Source organism: Numenius arquata, chromosome 16 (assembly GCF_964106895.1).
Source record: "Numenius arquata chromosome 16, bNumArq3.hap1.1, whole genome shotgun sequence".
Taxonomy (NCBI): Eukaryota; Metazoa; Chordata; class Aves; order Charadriiformes; family Scolopacidae; genus Numenius; species Numenius arquata.
Genome location: NC_133591.1, coordinates 3,005,200 through 3,024,484, shown reverse-complemented (window position 1 = coordinate 3,024,484; position 19,285 = coordinate 3,005,200). Strand labels below are relative to the sequence as shown.

Genomic DNA, 19,285 nt, shown 5'->3' with positions numbered 1-19,285 from the left:
AGGAGACAGCACCCTGCTGCAGCAAACGTGTCCTACTGTGTTGAGTACACAAGGAAGAGATCAAAGAGCTGTCTGAAAATTGTTAACAACCTGAGAGGCAAAAAGATTAATTTCAAAGTAGGGAATTGTTTGGTAGAGCAGAGGATGACATAAGGGATTTTGGCTCACAGAATGATAAATGCCACTGAGTATTTTGCTTTTATAACAATATTTTATTTAACTCAAAATAGATCTACCTATCTCTCGCTAGTCTAGTAATTTTTTTGGTATTTATGGGATACGAGTGGAAATTGTGAATCTGATGGTCATGTCCATTTGAATGAGTTTTAATAGCTCCATCTGTATACTGAAAGGCATAAGTAGAGTAAAATGAAGCCAGTTGAAGATTGTTAATAATTGGCTTGTTCAAAATTGGGTCATCCTTTATGTAAAGCATTTGAATTACTGCTATAGGAGCAACAGCTTGGGCAAAGGAGGATTTCTATCGGATAACCTACGCTGCACCATACTTAGTGCTGGGTAAAGCGGCTGAGACCAGTATTTTCCATGGTGTTGGCCTACCAGAACTGGTGCTGAAGCTGGATTTTCAACATGGTCAGGCTGTTATTGAGGGCATTAGAAAATTTCCCCCCGAGTCCCTGCTGGCTGAAAGCTGCTCCCTGGGACCCCCTGCCTGCCTGGCCTGCGAACGGGGGGAAGTGAGACCGGGTTGTGATGTTCGTTAATGTGAATCTGTCAGTCTGTTGTCATAGCATTTGTCTTTTCCAACGGTAACAGGGAGATATCATTATTGTCCACTTCAGATAGGTACCGCCGTGGTGCAGTCTCGGGGCAAGATCTTTAAAATGAAGGCAACAGGCTTAGAAATTGTTCATTTCTTCACGGAACAGAATAATCTTTTCCCAGGAAGAGATTCCTGGGAAACATCTGGCCCAACCCACAGTTCCGAGTGTGTTTCTCCCATTATGCTGCAGTTCATTGCTAGAGAAGTGCTTGGGACAAGTATTTTGGGCTTGAGTATGGTTTCTTGTTGACCGAGCTAGACTACATGCTTCTGCTATGACTAACACAAATATTTGAAAGGCAGAATAGTGGACTGAGTGGAGAAATTGCTGCTCGACAATACTGACTGGTCCGTATTGAAGAAAACGTGTTGTTAGCAGCAAAATCCAAAGCTGTTGAACACAGAGCTTTTTAGTGTATTATTTTTAAGAAAAGAAGTGGAGAATAAGCTACTGAAGACATCAAATGGTATAGCTGTAAGAGCTGAAGCAGAACATAAATATTTATAACAAGAATAGGTAGTGACAAGTTTCTTTTTAGCTAGGTGAAAGCTTAGAAGCAGCGTAATCTGTTACAGCATCTTTGCTCTAAGTATTTTGTCTGCAGGTGGCACGTGCTTTTTGTGAATGAGTCTTTTAGTTAATGATTGTGTAGCTCAGAATCTATCCTTCAAGACAAGTGCAGCTGTAAAACTCATACAAGAGGCGTTTCCTAGGGGCAGTTAGTTTTTGCTCCTTAGTAATTGTTGACAGTAGCTCTATAGTGGCCCAGGACAGCTGCCTTTGAACCTTTATGGTGAGAACAAATCTTAAGGATTAAATCAGAAGGAAAGCTGTCTTCCCTATGGAAGCTCTCAGTTTAGCTTTGCCCAGGTGTTCTGTCTTGGAGAAGATGCACGTATATATACATACACACTCACACATATAATTTTTAATCTGTCATTATTCTTTTTGGTCTTTTATCCCATCACTCTTGTTTCCTTTGTCCTCAGTTTCATGGGTGGAGGTTCTCTTCAGATGATTAATCAGCTGAAGTGATCTCTACTGTGTTGAAGGTGGTGCTCCAAGGCTAGTAACCTCGGATTTTCTTAAAGTCCTGATGAAACTCCTTTATTCTTTTCTCCCTATGGTAATACCTTAATCCCTGTTTCAGCAATCAGACAGTTGTATAAAAGATATAGCATTTATAAATTACTACTGGAGATCCCAAGTCAGTCACAGAAGAGCGCGGGCTGGTTATGCTTTCTGAAGGTGGTTTACTGTGCCAGGTCACAAATGCGTTTTCCAGCGCTGGAAATCCTGTTACAATTTGAAGAGGGAGATCAGAGGATTATGGGCTTTGTCCTTTCTTACAGTCCCTTCTGACACAAAAGCACCTGCCACGCATAAAGGCAAGCAGGAAATGTCTTCTCACATCATGCTATTTCTGTAATATAGTGACCTTCGGAAGCTCAGTTTATATGAAGTTATCCGTTCCCCCTGATTCCTTCCTGGGCGTAGAGGGTGATGTGTCAGGTTTATTTCTGAAGGCTTCATAACCTTTGCTTGCAAGCAGTAGTTCTGTGAAGACACTTGCCTATTTTTGTAACAAGTAGGTGGATTTTTTTTTTTTTTTCTTAATAACCCAAAGCCCACAGATCTGTTTCACTCGATGCTTTGACCCACATGGCACTTGGGGTCAGAAGCAGAGCCATCTCTCGCGAGTCGTGGGAGTGTTGCACCATTGAGGTTCCCATTAGCTTTGCTGGCTTCCATACTGGCTGGAAAGGTGTTTCACTGCAGGGATTTTTCTGAAGGGTATTTTAACTTTGCATTTGCTCCATGAAATAAATCGTTTCAATGCCAGTGTTCCTGTAGTTTTCACCAGTGTTTTGGAAGGAAACTGTCCCAATGATACCATTGCTGCTTATCAAGCATTTGCAGCAGCTGGTACCCCTGAAAGCACCAGGCGAGCGCAACAGAAAATCCAGTGGCAGTATCTGTGTTCTGTCAGCTCTGATATCAGAGACAGTTGTCCTTTGTCTTCCCTCACTGCCAAGAGGTGCCTACGTGCAATTACAGTAAATATTTTCAGGTGTGGGTGGTCTCCAACCTCCTTTTACTGTTGAAACACGGTATTGAGCATGGTATTCTGTAGGGGAGTATCAAATGGAAGAATGCCAAAGTGGGTTTTTTCGGTCTGTATTTCTATCTGTGCTGCAGACAGCTGGCTCATCCATCTCCTTCCTCTCCTTCAGCCGTGGCCATGCTGTGCCTGCCAAATGAGAGCATTCCTACTCGGAGCTGGAGCCTCTAGAGAAAACGCAGCCCTGCCTGGCCTCTGCGGGCTTCGGCTGGAGAGGGCTGGTTCAAAGCGCTGCCTGCTCCAGGTCAGAGGCATCAGTAGCTACTTGATGTGTTTCTGAAACAAGAACGAACCAAATTTCACCTCTTCTAAAGCAAGGTCCATACACTCAAAGGAGATATAAATAAATTAGTATGTGATTAATTTCATCGTATTCATGATTTACAGCATAAGAGTATGAAAAAGACACAGCTGGAGGTTTAACCCTGTTCCTTTAGAATCTGTGCAGAAAAACGTATTCTAATCAAAATTTATTTTAAATATAGTTGGAAGTGAAGTCAAGCTTCCTACAACAAGACGACCTTTGTTGTTCCTACAAATTAATCGGGAGGGAGTTTAATAATGGTTCTGAAAAAGTTTGAGGATAAATTTTGCCAGATCGCAAATAAAAGTATCCACCCTCCCTTGTGTCAGGGATGTAACCGTGTTGACCTTTGGGAGCTGAATATAGAGTAGAGTTCTGCCCGAAACAACTGAATATCTTCCTGTAAGAGCCTTAATTTGACTTCTTTTTCTTTTTTCAGTTCCATAGTCAATTTTTCTTGCTTGTAGTCAAACCTGATCATTAATATTTCATCTGGCATCAAATGCAACTATTTCTGGAATGTCTTTTTTTTTTTTTTTTTTTTTTTTTACATTAAACTGCACGTAATGGGGAGAAGTCATTTGCAGGCCTTGTTTGTGGGCGAAGCGCATTTACAAGGATGAAACCTAAAAGAATATTAACAGGAGTTGAGGCTGACCACAAAAGCAAATGTTTGATGACATAAGCAAACAGAACAGCAATTTCTGAGGCCTTCTGGGAATACCAACCTTCCGCATAAACCCGATCTTAGCCTGACTTCAGCCTTAGCCAGTAATTCACGTTGTTCCTGCTGAATATCATCCTCCCTCGGCAGAAATCGAGATTTTGCTTTTGTTCTCTATTTCAACTGCCGAAAGAATTGGGCTTTCTGAAAATACCCACCCACTAATGAGCCAGGTGGAATCCCTCGCGCAGGGTGCGAGCTGGAAATAAAAGCTGACTCACTCAGGAGCGTGAGGGTGCACAGCATCTGGTACCGAAAAATGATGATTCACCAACATGTCAAAGCATTTTTCCTTTGGTTGGGGTTTGTTCTAGCGAGGTCTCATGAGACTTTCAAAACAAATTAGACCTTCCGTGAAACTTGGAAGGGAAAAGAGTTTACTCTGAAACTGTCAATGAGAGGGTTGCGGAGGATGAAATTATGGAAGAATGAGATGTAATGAGGTAGTTGTACAGGTCAGAGGAAATGCCTAATGTGCTCTTTCAGCCTGTGTGCTCTTGGTGGATCTCTCTCTGAGGAGAAGACACCGGTAACGATGCACCAAGAGGAAAAACCCCAACCAAGAGTCTGGGTTGGACAAAGTTTATCTTGATGGAGAAGTAGTTGCCCGTAATTGTCTGTAGAACGATGCTGATCGCCCCCGAAACTCACAGTGCAGAAATTTGTGGATATCGTTTCAGAACTGAAAACCCTGAAAATGGGTGAGGATTGATAATAATGGTAATGGTTGGTGTTTGGGAGGATCTCTTTTTGCTGGGAGGAATCACAGATTCTTCCTTTAGAGCCATTTGTCACTACAGAGCAGAGCATTTCTTGGGCAGGAGGAGGGGTGGGCACTATGTCCATCAGTGCTGCGTGAGGGGCAAGAGCAGCAGAACAAGCAGGTTGATATCCAGAGTCAAACTGGACATTTTTAAAGGGTGAAATTCTAAAACTGTTCTCTAGAAATAACCTTTTTCTTTCTGAGCAGAGCGCAGACACACTGCCGGACAGACAAGGGCCGGGGAAGTTACTCCTCGCTGGGGGTGACTGTGATTTTTGTAGATTAATCCTGTTTGGTTTCTTTTTATACGTGACACACATACATTGTTATGAAAACTCTAGAGGACTGGCAGCTGCGGAAGCAGACAATTGCATATAATTTTTTTTTTTTTTTTACCAGTCATTCCCTCCAGACCGGTCTCTGTCTTGCAAATTCAAGGAAATTTGGAGGATGACTCCCTCTGCCCCACTGCTGTCAGGGCGTTTCCTTCTCGGTTATGGACAGTTGCCTTTTGCTGTTGAATGCTATTTTTAACGTAAATTAATGTGTTTTTCTGAATGATTGTCTTAATCAATTGATTGTCCTGCTACATCAAGAATGTCATCTTAGATTTATGTTGTCCATTACGGGGACACTCCAGTGTATTTAACATTGAATTCTTGGTCTCCAATAAAGGTTATTGCCCGTGTGGGGCCAGTTTGAATTACTGAAGCTACTTGCCTGTAGTGCTTTATAATTTGTTACCCTTTTAACTATCTTACCTTGTAACATGGGTTAGAATATTTAAATTATTAAAATAATGGGTATTAAAAGATAAGATAAATTTTCACTCTAGTACTGAGATGCCAACACAATCAAAAGGATAGTTGAAAATATTTGTGTTCTTCGGAGCGCGTCTAGATCTCAGTGAAGCTCTAGCAAGTGCTGATAGTTATGCAATTGTACTGGCAATAGCAATTAGAGATTTACAAGTGCTTGTAAATGCTGCTATTTATAGGATGGGCACTTTATTTAACGAAACGCTAATCTTTCTCTGCAGTGGGAGAAAATGTCAGAGTGGAGTATTTCATCCTTGTGATGGGACTGGGCTATAACATCCAAAAGAACAATACTTTGTCCTTTTCTAAAAAAAAAATAAAATAAAAAATCTAGAGGTTTCAAATAGGCTTGCACATGCGGAATGGAGAAAGAATATTTTTAAATTTTGCAGTGCTTTGGAATATTAGTATTAAAGATCTATGGGGCTTTGCAGGTCACAAGACAGCTGTCTTGTGAGATTCGGAATATGTATTTTTAGTGCTCAACTTGTTAACTTTGATTATTGAGGAGCAGAACAAGGGCCTTGTTTTATGGATTTCTCACTCTGAATCTGGGAAAAGGTGACTTAAATGCATTTTATTGCTTGTTCTTGCTTTGTGAATAAATTTGTTCAGAAATATTTTTAAAAATTAGAGTCAGTACGACACTTTTTTTTTTTTTAAATCTTTCTCTTTGAGAGACCCTGTATGTCCTCTTAAATACAACTGATGGATCCCACTTCAGTGAATGACGGTACTAATAACGTGCATCAGGCTTAAATCCAAGAATAGAAAAAGCCTTTTTTTATTGAATTAGTTGCATGTTCTACGTAGTTATAAAAGTTTCAGAAAGGGTTTTTTTTCCCCCTTCATGTTGTTTTGGCTGTGCTATAGGAAGTCTTATGTTCATGACAGTATTCACACGCATGGTTAAGTTATTCTTTTTTACATATGTGCCCAGTGAGTGAGTGGATTAAATGAGAATTAGCAGAGCAGATCCTATCAGCGACTCTCCAAGTGGTGTAGGAAGCAGCAGAGGGATGATTGCTCAGGATAACTGACCTGAACTGCTGTAGATGGATGCCAGTACATGGTCAGTGAGGACAGGAAGAAAAAAAGAAGGAAAAAAAACCCCTTTTTTTTTTTTTACTGACTGAAACATTTAAGCCACTGGGGGGAAGCCTTTTGTAGGAGGAATGAAATAAATCTTGTGTTGTTTTGTGTCTGTGCGACGTGTCTGGTCATTGCATTTGTTTTCAGTAGCTCCTGTGGCTTGCTATGCCAGTGCAAACCTGCGGGAAAAATGAATATATAGTCATTTGGCAGAGCTGGGTTTTCAGAAGCTGCTGATATATGTAGTTATACAAATCTCTTCCTGTATTTATACACTAAAGGAGGAACTTTTTTTTTATACTGGTAGTGGATTTGCTGGCAAAGTTTTGTCTAAAAAAGGAAAACCTTGTGTTTATTTGGTAGTTTTCTACTGGAGTATTCTTAGTATAAACAGACATGGATATTCACTGTTGGAGTCGTGCTTTGGTTGTTTCCAATTTTATAAACTGGATTTTTGGGTGGGTTTTTTTGTTTTGTTTGGCTTGCTTTATTGGTTTTTTTTTTTGTGGTGTTTTTTTTTTTTTTGTTTTAATAGCAGAGGGATTTTCTCTGCGGAATTTTTATGCTTTCCATCCTTACAAAAGACAGATGGAGCTGTTTATCTGTTGTGAGGTTCAGGGGCAGATTATAGATTATTTTGCTTTGTGTCATTTAAAGCATTCTTATTTATGAGCAAGGAAGTTGGCAATAATCACGTGATTCATGGTGGAAAAATTATCTGCAGGCTGCTGCTCCTGTTGTCCTAATAGGCTTAAAGGAATTACCACTGATGTAAATAATAGTTCTGTGTGCCGCTGGTGGGCAAGGCAGGGCAGGCAAACGCGAAATATAAAGGGTGTGTTTTGGGTAGAGCCTTTCCCGTATGATTTTTTTTTTTTTTTTTTTGCAAAAATAACACCGCGAAGTGAATAATCCGTTCTGATTCCTAATGAGCAATGTTAATAATCTTTTAAAGATAGATTGTTTAATTAAAAATCCAAACAGCACCTCAAGACGTTAGGATTTGAAGACTCAGTTTGAGCCTGGAGTGGTGGTTGCGTGTGCATCTCTGTAATACCCCGCCTGGCCAGGAAAAATCACAGTTGCAGTTGTTTTGAAGCTGAGGAAGGAGAGCAGCGGAGGAAGAGCCAGGCCTTCACGTGCCATTCTTTCCATTAAAAGCAGGAAGAATTTCAAAAGATATTTCAGTGCCATTTATAACTTCACTTGTGCACACAGAATGCACCCCAGAACAGCCGAGGGGAGCGTCGCTGAGGCTTAGGGAGCGCGAAGAGAAATAGTGCCCAGGAAAGGTGACAACGTGGCTTGGGCGCTTTGTGGAACAGAGTGGGGACACGTAAAGGACAGAGTGGCAGCGCAGCCAGCTTGGTGGCCACCACAACACGTGCAACTTGGCCAACTGTCCCTGAGCAGAGGCAGGTCGGGGAAGGGAATAACGTATTGCAGCTGATGATGAGGGATTTACGAATGTGATAGTACAATTACAGTAGTAATATTATACATTTATAGCACCTAAAATTCTTGTGCAATTTAGTTTACAGTTGACTTTTGTACATTGCCCAAAATTTCATAGGTTGCCAACATGACTAGTTAGTATTTTATTAGAGAAGCACATTTATCTATTCCGAGGTGTGTATTTCAAAACCAAGACACAATGTCCAGTGTATGTCATACCTGGCATTGATGACATGATTCCTCCTTATCAAATGTGCAGCTTTTTGAAGTCCCAGGAGCTTTATAATTTTCAAAATTGGGTGATATTTTTTTTCCCCCCAAAAATATTTTGTTCTCCTTTTCTGAATACTTGTCTGGTTTGGGCCACGTATCTGTTGTAGAGTATCTGAGCAATAAGAATTTAAGACCTGAAAACTGACTTTGCTAGATCACGTAGGAAAAAAAAAAATGGGGTCCTGCAAAACTGAAGTGTACGGTAATAAAACTAAGGAAAAAATATCATCAGAATGGGTAAACTGTGGTTGAGGAATGTTGGCTGGAGCAATGATTTGTACGCTGTTAGTGAGGATTATGTCCTGCATTGTATACTCACTGCCTTGCGTTCCGTTGAGGATCAAGTTTTATTCCATGTAAGAAGCTCTGTGCCCCCTTCTTCTTTTCCAAAGAAAAAGAGCTACAGAATGACAGGAGCAAACGTATTCTCAAATACCGCAAGACAGATGCTGGTTTTGCAGCTTAATTTTTTGCTTTGTGGCATTTCCTGTGATCATCACCCTTTTTTCAGCAAGCGTTACTATTTTGCTTTTAGAGCATAAGTTGCTCTTCACAAAACCTTTGCATCCTTGGAATGCGAGAGCATTTTAATCGGATTTTGATGGCGTTTCTTAGAATAAGGAATGGGAGAGGGAGGAAGATTTCATTAAGATCTGTGAGATCGTGGAAGGGACAGATTGATTCTGATAAGCTGATTGGGTTAGTGCCTATTTTGGAAAGGAGAGGTCGTGGACTCGAAGGGGACCAGCACAGCGTGTAAGCAGTTGAGGCAGAATTTCAAGTGGATTGAGAGATGAAAGGGAACGGGCAAGGTGAAGGGAGTTCATTAGCCTGCCTGGGAGAGGAAGGGACAAAAATAAATCTCCGCAATTTCTGGTGCCAGTGTGATGGTAGTCTAGTCAAAGGAAGGTGAAATAATCATTTTTCCAGACTGCAGACTCAGGAAGGCAATATTTATTTAGTTATTTTTAATATTCTCACACACAGGGGGCTCCATATTCCACAGCATCTACAAATAGGCATATTTATAGGGTAAATGCACACCGAAAGAGATCAGGTGAGAGGAGTCCAAAGGCTGCCCCTTCAAAGGCTGCTCAAAAGTAGACAAGGAAGTTGCAGCATAAAATTGAACCCCTGAGTGAACGGCTATGAAATGCAGTATGAATTCTCTAAAAATTGGGTACGACAGCTTTTAAAGGAAAAAAATAAAATAAATAATGCATCTAACCTTACATAGCCACCTGCATCTGCTACAAAGCTGAAATATACTTATTAGGAAAAATTCAGGTTATTTCTTGTTGCTGAAATTGTAATTCCTGCTGGTTTTCCCTCATCTCTGCAGTAAGACTATAATTAAAGCCAAAGCTAATCTCCTGCCTTTGTTGGTGAGATATTGGGAAAACTGCTTTGTCATGGTAAAAGTCATATTTTGATTGAAAATCGGCCGTTTGAAGGTCAGCCTCTCAGGTGGCATTTCGCATACTGTTGTCACGGAAAGGAGATTTACAATAGAAAGTAAATGACAGTAATTGAGATTACAGTAATGCAGAGCTGGGTGTTTAACCAGTGGCTGACAACACTTGAATTTGCAAACAGTACTCATTGAAATGTGGTTTTAACTATGTTCAAATGTGGTCTGTCTACTGTGCAGACCAAGTTATTTACCCTTCGCCTTTCAGTTCCACCTTTCAGGCTGTAGGTGGTAATTTCTTGTTGATTCTTTAATAATTGCCTGAAAAATAAACATCCTTTTGCTTTATACAGTTAACTCAGGTGGCTTTATGCTTCAAAATTGGAGCCAGCTTTTTTTTTTTTCTCCTTAAAATGCTGAGGATTTTTGTCTCCTGTGATATTACCTGTGTGGATCTGGGTATGTGCCATGTCTGAATCTGAACGCTCTTTGTTTATTCGCAGGAGAGGTCTGGTCGGTGTTGCTGAAGTGATCGCTTTCCCCTGTTCTTAATGTGATCTTGGCGCCTGAGATCTTGTTTTCACTATGAGAAGTCAATCAGATCCTATGGATTGGTTGCAGCAGAAAATGCAAATTCTGGTAAGTGGTAGCAAAGCTTTTGGAGATTTGTAGAATATGCATTTATTTCCATTGTTTAATTGTAGGCTTTAGCTAATAGCTAACAAATCACTTCCAGTCATTCTAATCTTGATATTGGTATGGTTTGGAAGTACATACTCACTGCATTTGGCCAGCTATTTATAATATTGTAAAAAGCAGTTGATGTTTGTATGTCAAACATCATACGTTTGAGATACCAGCTTCAAAAAAGAAATTAATTTCTTTATTTTTAAGTATTTCAGCCCTTGAAACTTAGAAGACTAATGGGAACTCAGTGCTCTGCAGATGCTCTTGTAGATTTTGTGACATATTCTCTGGCTGTTAGGCCTAATCAATGAGTAACGGTGTTCCTTTTTGGTTTTTTCGACAAGGAGGAACAGAATGTCTTTCATTATGTGATATACTCTGTAAACAGCATATCTGAAAGGCAACTTAATCTGAGTTTAGCTACCTTATGAATTTAAATTAGAATGATGGTTTTTTGATGTTCATGCTGACTCTACATCAATACTGGCATTTCTTTTTTTCTTTTTTTTGCAGGTTCTTTTTACTTGTTGGATTTTTTCAGTTCTGTTGAATGTCTAATTACAACTATGGCAACAAGAGTAGAAATAAATTCTACTTTAGCGTCTTTGACGACAGTACCTGACTTAAATGAAATCAGAAACGAGGATAAATCACAGCGTGTGTATGTAAGTGTGCTTTCAGATGCAAGTAACAAGACCAAGGATGCTTCAGCATCACTAACTCTTGAAGAGAAGAACAAGTTTGGGAGTTCGTTGAGATCTGCAACGATGCCATCGCTAGGATCAAGGCCAAGGCTTTTCCCAAAGCCTTTTTCTAAAGAGAAATCTTCAGATACTTTTGCAAATGTAAAACCACCTGTTCCGGCTTTCAGATCAAGCAGTCTCATTAGAAAGGCCACTGAAGAAACATCATCTGTTAAGGTATTAAGTGGAAATGTTCCTCCGCTAGTAGACCAGAAAGTAATTGAGAATGAACATAAGACTGGCAGTGAAGTAGTCACAAACATGACTTTCTACACTGGTCCCAGTGCAAATACTGTCATTCTTTTTGAGCCGGCAGGGACAGAGCCATCAAAGGTAAGCCTGGCCCAAGAAAAAAGGGCTGCTGATGACCGCAGAGTATTTAGTACTATGCAAACAAAAGAGCTTCAGTGCAACACAAAGCTGGAGAAACCATCTGAGACATCCAGGAGTCCTGAAGGGTCTCTTCACAGGCAGATATCTCTTTCCTCTAGTCTTCGACCAGTCTCTTGGAACTCCCTCAAAACTGGTGAAAAAAAAGATGCTGGTGAAGTTCATCCGGGGGAGAACAACAACAATGATGCAAATAATATCAACAGTAAAGTTGATTTCTCTGTCGATGTGCAGCAGAGGCCAAAACATAGACCAGTATCTGCTATTTTTCTGGAATCATTACGAGATCAAAAGTATCGCACCGTGGAAGCTTCTGAGGAAAAATCTCCAACGGAGAAATCCTGGGTTAGAAAACCAAGGCCTCTGTCCATGGACCTGACAGCTAAGTTTGAACACAAAGATCTTTCTTCTTGCAAGAAGAGTTGTTCATCTCACGAAAGCAAGGAGAATGTATCGCTAACTTCTTTTACTGACGTGGGCTGTCATGATCAGTCTGAAATGGGGCCAAAAGCCGAAGAAACTGAATTTAATAAAGTCAGTTCTTCTAAAACAAATTTGAAGTGCAGTAGTCAGGACATTGGCATCCTAAATAATGGAAAATACACATGGGAAACAAAGCTTAAATCTAAAAGTGAACAAATTGAGACAAAACCAGAAATAACATGTAACTTGCACATTTCTGAAATAAGCCATGAAAGCACTAGTGAAAGCAGAACTAATAAGGAGGGGAAAAGACCGGATCAGAAGGAAACGTATATGTTTCTAGGCTGTGAAAGTCCTGCAGCTTCCTCAGAAAAAGAGACTAGTATTGTGAGAGGTAGTGTTAAAAAACACATTAGTTTGTTCACTTCAGAAAATCCTAGTACCTCAACGGATCCAGATCTTCTCCCATCAGCTGCTGAGAAGGAAAACAGATGCGTGAGCATCCAACAGAGAATCAAAGAACTGACAACAGAAAATACTGACACTAAGCCAGGAAATCTGCGCAGGTCACTTCAATCCCGACCACTTTCGGCGGACTTAACAAAGATGTAGGTTGCAGAGAAATTCTATGTAATCCTCTTAACTTCATCTCATTGAGTACAACTTGCTCTCTCAGTACAGTACAATAGCTGATCATTTTGGTTCCACTAAATGTAATTTTTCTTTTCTGCTGTTATTCTTGAGCCCCTTTCCCACCTTTTCCTACCCCAAAAAAAGAAAATTTAATGAAATATACTCTGACAGCTGAAAAAAAAATGCTATAAATATGCTATAAATATTGTGGCCTTTGTATTTGACACTGTAACCGTATATCTATTATTAAAATTTCATGCATTTTGAAGTCTTGGGGTGAGCATTGTAGACTGCAAGCCTTTATAATTGTAATAAAGCAAAAGAATGGTTACCATGTCTTTGACGGCGGTATAGAGTGTCAGGTTTTCAGGCAGACAGGGATCTTATTTTGCTGTCATATTAAAGCGAATATAAAGATCTGTGATGTGTTTTCTGCCTAAGCTGTGGCAATGAGCAGTGGTGTTAGAGTAACATGAGAGCTGCTGATTCTTATATACCAAAATGACAAAAAAAAATTGTCCAGTAAAAAGAGATTTAGTCCAAGATAAAATGTATTTGGGGAATTGATTATTCAAAATGAAAAATTTGTTTGTGACGTGAATGAGATGGCGCTTTATGCGCTTTGCGATATCTGAGGCCATACTGCAGGGGCTGGGACTCGTCTGGGTAGTTCCTGTTCCACAGGTGATGGCAAAGGGATAAGGAAAGAGAGACAACATTTTTTTGGTGCTGTTAAGGAAGTGTGCTTCACATAATAAATGGAGCAGATGTTTGACTAACAGGACCTGCTTTATGGACAGTGGGATGGTAGAATTTTTCAGCAAACCTTGGTCTTTTAACATTGTGATCAAATTAAAGAGAAGACATTTAACTGAGGCATGAGAGTATTAGTATCTCTGTCACTATGCCTTATTATGTATCTCTGAATCTTATACTATATACAATAAGCTGCATAACTAACTATTCTTTAGGAAACAACTATCCTTTGGTGTAGATTCAATTAAACCACTACATACAGTTACTTACTATGAAACAGTGATGTTTCTCCTTTAATTTATTGGATAATTTCTACCAGCCTGCTTTGGTAGGACGTATAGTTGCTAACTAACTGGACTAACAGAAGTAACAGAAGTCATTTGTTTTAGGTTTTCAAGTCCGACATCAAGCAGTGAAGCAAAGCCTGAGAAACCTGCTGAAACTAGAAACGACTCTGTCAACGAAACGCAAGAAAATCAAAAAGTAAGAAAATGGCATCAGCTGATGTGGTCTCCAGCAAAGTTTGTGTTTAGAAGACACTGTCCCGTGTGTCTTTATCAATCTATCATTTTAAAATAGGTATTGAGAGTATTAAGAATGACATAATCCGAATAGGTTTACTTGTGTCAGTCTATCTTTAGGACACAGTGATAAAGTATGGGAGTGTCACGTCTGTTGAGTTTTTGAAAGTTAAATATGCGTGCTGTTAAATGCATGCAGTGGTATAGAGTGAGAAGTATTTTATATACTATTTTAAGGGTACTTCTACTGCACGAAAACCCGTAGTGAATGGGCTATGGCTGTTGTGGTTTTGTGCGGTGATTGCCCTTTCTCTAAGCGTAGCATTAATGTAGAGCATTTCTACATCTGAGTCACGGCTCCTTATTAAATACATGCTGTAGGTTTCATGTCAGTCTCCTAAATAACATTTAACTTCAAAGTTTTGACAGTGAAGTATTATACAGAAAGTTCTGATTTGCTGTACAAGCCGTGAGACCGTCTTTGTTTCCAAGCAACACTTCAGTGTTGCAAAACAGAACTTCTCTGCTGACACTTCTTAGTGTTAGAGATTTAATGTAGTTTTAAGGGTACTTTTTGTGCTGTGCTTTTTTCCTGTCTAGGTTTAAGACAGGAATAAATGGTAAGGCAACTAGCAGCTAAATACAAAGTTTCTGTTGTTTAATACAATTTTTAAAAAGATCAATTTGTTTTAAAAAGAGGCTCTTCCATTAATGGAAGTGATGTTTTCAGAATCTGATAATAAAGTAGGATTAAAGACAATTCCTTTGAATTCCTAGAAGAATATTAATCAGATTTAAAAATCCTTCTTTATAAATCTCTTTAATGTTAACTTTCTGACATTCTTCAGCTTTTTTTTTTAAAGAGAAACTTACGTCAATTCCAAGTTTTAAATTTTAAAACTTGAACAAAAGATTGAACTCTTGTAGACTGAGGAGTATTCTTTGATTCTGTTTGCCATTTGCATGCTGTGTCTTTTCAATGAATGTTATTAAAAATAGTAGCTGTCAGGATGCTAGTTTACATTTTCTGCAAGTAGATAATAGTAAAGAATTGTCAAGAAACGTTAATTCCCACTTTCTCTTTTAACTCAGCTCATCCTTAATATTATTCTTACCTGAGCAGCTCCAGCTGTGAAATTTACTCGGATCTTCATATTCCTCACAATTACTGACCATGTAACTATTTCGTTGGTGAACAGCTATATTTGAACAGACATTTTTGACAAAATACAGTATATTTGGTGTCTCCGGGGAGTTTAGACTTCCTCTGAAGATGGCGACATCCCTGTGGTGCTGTTCTGTGCTTTGCTTTTGAACTTGACTTTCTGTAGGGCTTGCAACGTAACTGTTCGTAAGTGTTTCTGTGGTAGCCGGAGTTAGGAACCTTTGAAAGTTTTATGCTGTTTTTGAATGTGTTGCCTCCTCTGGAGTTTGGTGTGGGTATAAATTCACTGCAGATTAAAACGTCTTGTGAAGTCTGAGCTCAGGAACTCAGAGTCGTGCGTAACTCATGTATCAGCACTTCATAGAATCATAGAATTGTCTAGGTTGGAAGGGACTCTTAAGATCATCTAGGCCAACCATCAACCTCACACTGACAAAAACCATCACTAAACCATGTCTCTAAGCACTATGTCAACCCATCTTTTAAATACCTCCAGGGATGGTGCCTCAACCACTTCCCTGGGCAGCCCATTCCAAGGCTTAATAACCCTTTCAGTGTAAAAATTCTTCCTAACATCCAATCTGAACCTTCCCTGGCACAATTTGAGGCCATTTCCTCTTGTCCTATCGCCTGTTCCTTGAGAGAATAGACTGACCCTCACCTTTCTACACCCTCCTTTCAGGGAGTTGTAGAGAGCGAGAAGGTCTCCTCTCAGCCTCCTTTCTCTAGGCTGAACAACCTTTTTTGTATTAAAAGTGAAAATCAAGCTATGAGATAATTCTGTTATAGTCAAGATTCAGGAACTGGAGCTACACATTTGCCTTGTTCTCTGGATTTTGTATTCAGGGAATGTGGATGTATTTAACTTGTGCAGGGTGTGTTGCAAAGCGTAGGTACAAGTAAGTTTTAACATAAACTTAGTTTATTTTTTTATTTAAATGATGCATAACAATCTTAACTGTTGGATTTTCTTGTTCCAGAGTAAGGAGATCAAGCTTGCACATGGCACAGATTTCACTGAAGCACATGCTACTGGGAACCCTTGGAAACCCCGGCAGATTGTAAAAATAACAAATAAACCAGATCAGATAGAGAGGAAAGGAAGCTTCCTTGGAGACGGTCAGCATTTTTCTCAGCAAAATGAAAATTCTGTCTCATTCACAAGCAGCTTGGAAAAAAAATTAAAACCAACCACGCTTGTGGAAAAGACCTACATGAAAACTGTCCGAGCCACTATGTTCGACCATAACGTTCAGAGGCATAACGTCGCTGCTGATCATCCTGGAACTGATTCTGCACTGAAAATGAATAATGAGCTGGAGGCAAAGCATGAAGTGGTGGTTTCGGGGCACAACAGACGGTCATGGATGGGAGAAGTGGAGGAAATCACTGGTATAAAGAAGGAGTATCACAAGCAAGCTGATTCATCAAAGCATATAGTAGATGTAGAAAAAAGTGGGAAACCAGCTTGTTCAAGCGAAGACAAGAAAATGACTCCAGGAATTCTCTTAGAAAAATCTTTGGTTGAGAAAAGTGAAAAACCCACTCCTAAAAATGCAGAAGAGTCTCCAATTTACCAAAGAGTAGAGCCCAGATACGAAGTCTTTCAGACGTGCGGTGAAAGAGCTCTTAGTGAAGCCATTACAATGGCTCCTGAAAAAAAGGCCATGACACTCAGAACTAGAAAATCATCTGTGAAAGAGAATAAAAATGATGAGGACGTTTTACACGCTGGTCAGTCGGGTAGGGCAAATACTAAAACTCTCTACTTGAAAGAAGATAATATGACTTCTGAAGCTAAAGACACAAAAGTTTTTACAAGTAGGTCTGCGTTGAGAGAAACTACTGATCTTTTCTCCAGTGAATGCACTTTATCTGAACAGAAAAAAGACTCTAATAAAACTGAAACTGAACCGTTAGTAATAGCTGAGAAAATACCTTATTCTACAACCAAAAGTAAATTTTGGGGAATGAATGAAAAAGTAAACAAACCACATTCTGAAATTAAAAGTGATAAGAGTGAAGTCTCTTCCATGGATAAGACAGAGGGGTCTAATATGATTAAATGCTCTTCTGAGAAAAGGAGTTTCAGACCCGGTGGGACCGACAGCTATGAATTCAGAACCAACTTTGATCGTGAAGTGATTTCAACAAGTGTAAATAAACACGGGGTCCAGTCCTCTTCACTGCTTTCAAGTGGACAGTTTTGTGAATCTTCTAGTAGCTACCATCCTGATACGAAAGTGCTAACTGTTAATAAAGAGGAATCTAGGGCCTTTGGATTAAGGAAAAGTCTAGATGTCAATTGCAAAGAGCAGGACTTTAGCTTAGATAGTACAGCTCGTGAAAAGAGTGAAAAAATCAGAGTAATAGATCCTGAAGAAAAAATCAGGAGAACCAGAAGCAACATTTCTGACTTGAAGATTTCTGAAAGGTGGAGAAGGAGGACCCTGCCTCAGGATTCTGTCAAGACAGAAGAAGTCACCTGGCTCACTCCTGAAAACATCAAAAGGCTGAGTCGGACAGATTCATTGCAGTTGGATGAAAGCTCAGGTAAAAAGAGAAGCAAAAAAAGCAATGAAGGGGTGGAAGGGAGTGAGACAAACCAAACTGTTCTTGGCAGCCCTGACAATTACTTGAAAAATCAGAGTTCTGCCTTTGAGCCAAAGGCAACTTATTTTGCAGTGACTTACCAGATTCCTGGTAACAAAAAAGAGAAAAGCTTTGTTGGCTCTCCTGGTGCAAGAGAAATTAAGACAATTTCTAGCTCAAGCGAGGGAACGACAATTAATCTAGACCCTGTTTTTCTTGAAAGGTCCAAACCTTTATTGCAGCAACCAAATAAGAATGTGACAAGTACAAATTGTAGAGAAGACTCACGGGAGGTGCATATTAACAAGGATTGGGTCAAAGAAGAAGACAAAGCTGATGTTTTTTCCAAAAACATTGCATTTGGCAATTTTAATGTATCTAGGAAAGATAACCAACAGTATCGTGAAAGAGGTCTGGATCTTTCTAAAGAGAAAATTATAGATGTTGATGCTTTCCTGTTAAAACAGGATCTGGAAAATACAGCTCAAACTGATCTCAAAAGTAGCAGAAGAAATGTTTTTTCTTACCAGGAACCTAGATCCCCCCTGCGTTTTGCACAGTTACATAAAGACAGTGATTCAGGCACCCAGAAAAGGAGTGAAAATAATTTTGATTTATCTGGAAGGAAGGCTGAGGATGGCTACAGATCCCAAATTCTTGATATCGATGCGCTTATGGCAGAATATAAAGAAGAAGCAGCAAAGGCCAGTAACGTTCAAGACAAGCTCTCTGAAGATCACAGTTCATTTAGTAGGGAGAAATCCAAGAACAAAAGAAATGTGTCAGATAGGACAACCTTTTCCTATAGCTGGAAAGAGTGGAAGGGATCAGATCACTCTTCTGTTAGTAACAAACAAGGTGACTGTGCAGAAGAGTACCACAGGCCGGAGAAACTGATTCTCAATGAGAAGAGCAAAGAGAAACTGGAACTGTGTAGCCCTGAATTTGATAAACAAAAGTCCAAAGACAGGAAGTTCAGCCCTCCTTACTGGGGAAATCCTAGCAGCTTTTTTTCAGATAAATTTGTAAATTCACCTGTGGAGTTCACGAGGAAGAAAACTTTCATCGTTGATGAGGATGAAGAAGTGAACTTAACTTCCAGGAACCGAAGTCCCAAATTTGTAATCGATAAGGTACAGCCTCTAAGTGCAGTTAGTTCAGACCAAAGGCTGGAAGTTAATTTTACATCTAAGTTGTCTGTAAAGGCAGATGATGGCCTCTTACAGAAGAAGGTGGTCACAAAAGAACAGTTCTTGGAGGTGTCTGCAGAGGGTGATTGGAGCAAAAATGTAGTAAGGAGCTCTATAACGAGGAATAAAGACGCTGCAAATAAGACAACGTGTGAGAGTGACTCTTCTAATGTGAAAAGTAAAACTGATTGGAAGAACTATACCTCTGGTGTAGCAACTGCACCCCCGGATTTAAGACGATCTTACTCAGAAAAGAGCCGCCAAGGAAAGGACAATCTCCCGCTTACGCAGGAAGTAAAGGGAAGGAAGGATCTGTACCGACCCCGGCAAAGCTTCCCCTTGGAAAGTGCAGATAATGGGTGGAAACAGAAGATGTCATCTCTGTCAGAGTCATTCTTCTATGAGGATAAAAAGGTATTACCAAATGGTATTTAAGTG

General features: G+C 39.7%; 1 protein-coding gene across 1 annotated transcript in view; it reads left to right on the top strand.

Moving 5' to 3' along the window:
• Positions 1-19,285, top strand: part of KIAA1671 (KIAA1671 ortholog) — an 87,211-nt gene that overhangs the window by 11,841 nt on the left and 56,085 nt on the right. The window contains exons 2-5 of the mRNA XM_074159834.1: positions 10,251-10,386; positions 10,948-12,598; positions 13,769-13,862; positions 16,046-19,261. Of these exons, the coding sequence (XP_074015935.1) occupies positions 11,001-12,598; positions 13,769-13,862; positions 16,046-19,261 (4,908 nt within the window). The 5' untranslated portion in view covers positions 10,251-10,386; positions 10,948-11,000. The remainder of the gene's footprint in view (positions 1-10,250; positions 10,387-10,947; positions 12,599-13,768; positions 13,863-16,045; positions 19,262-19,285) is intronic.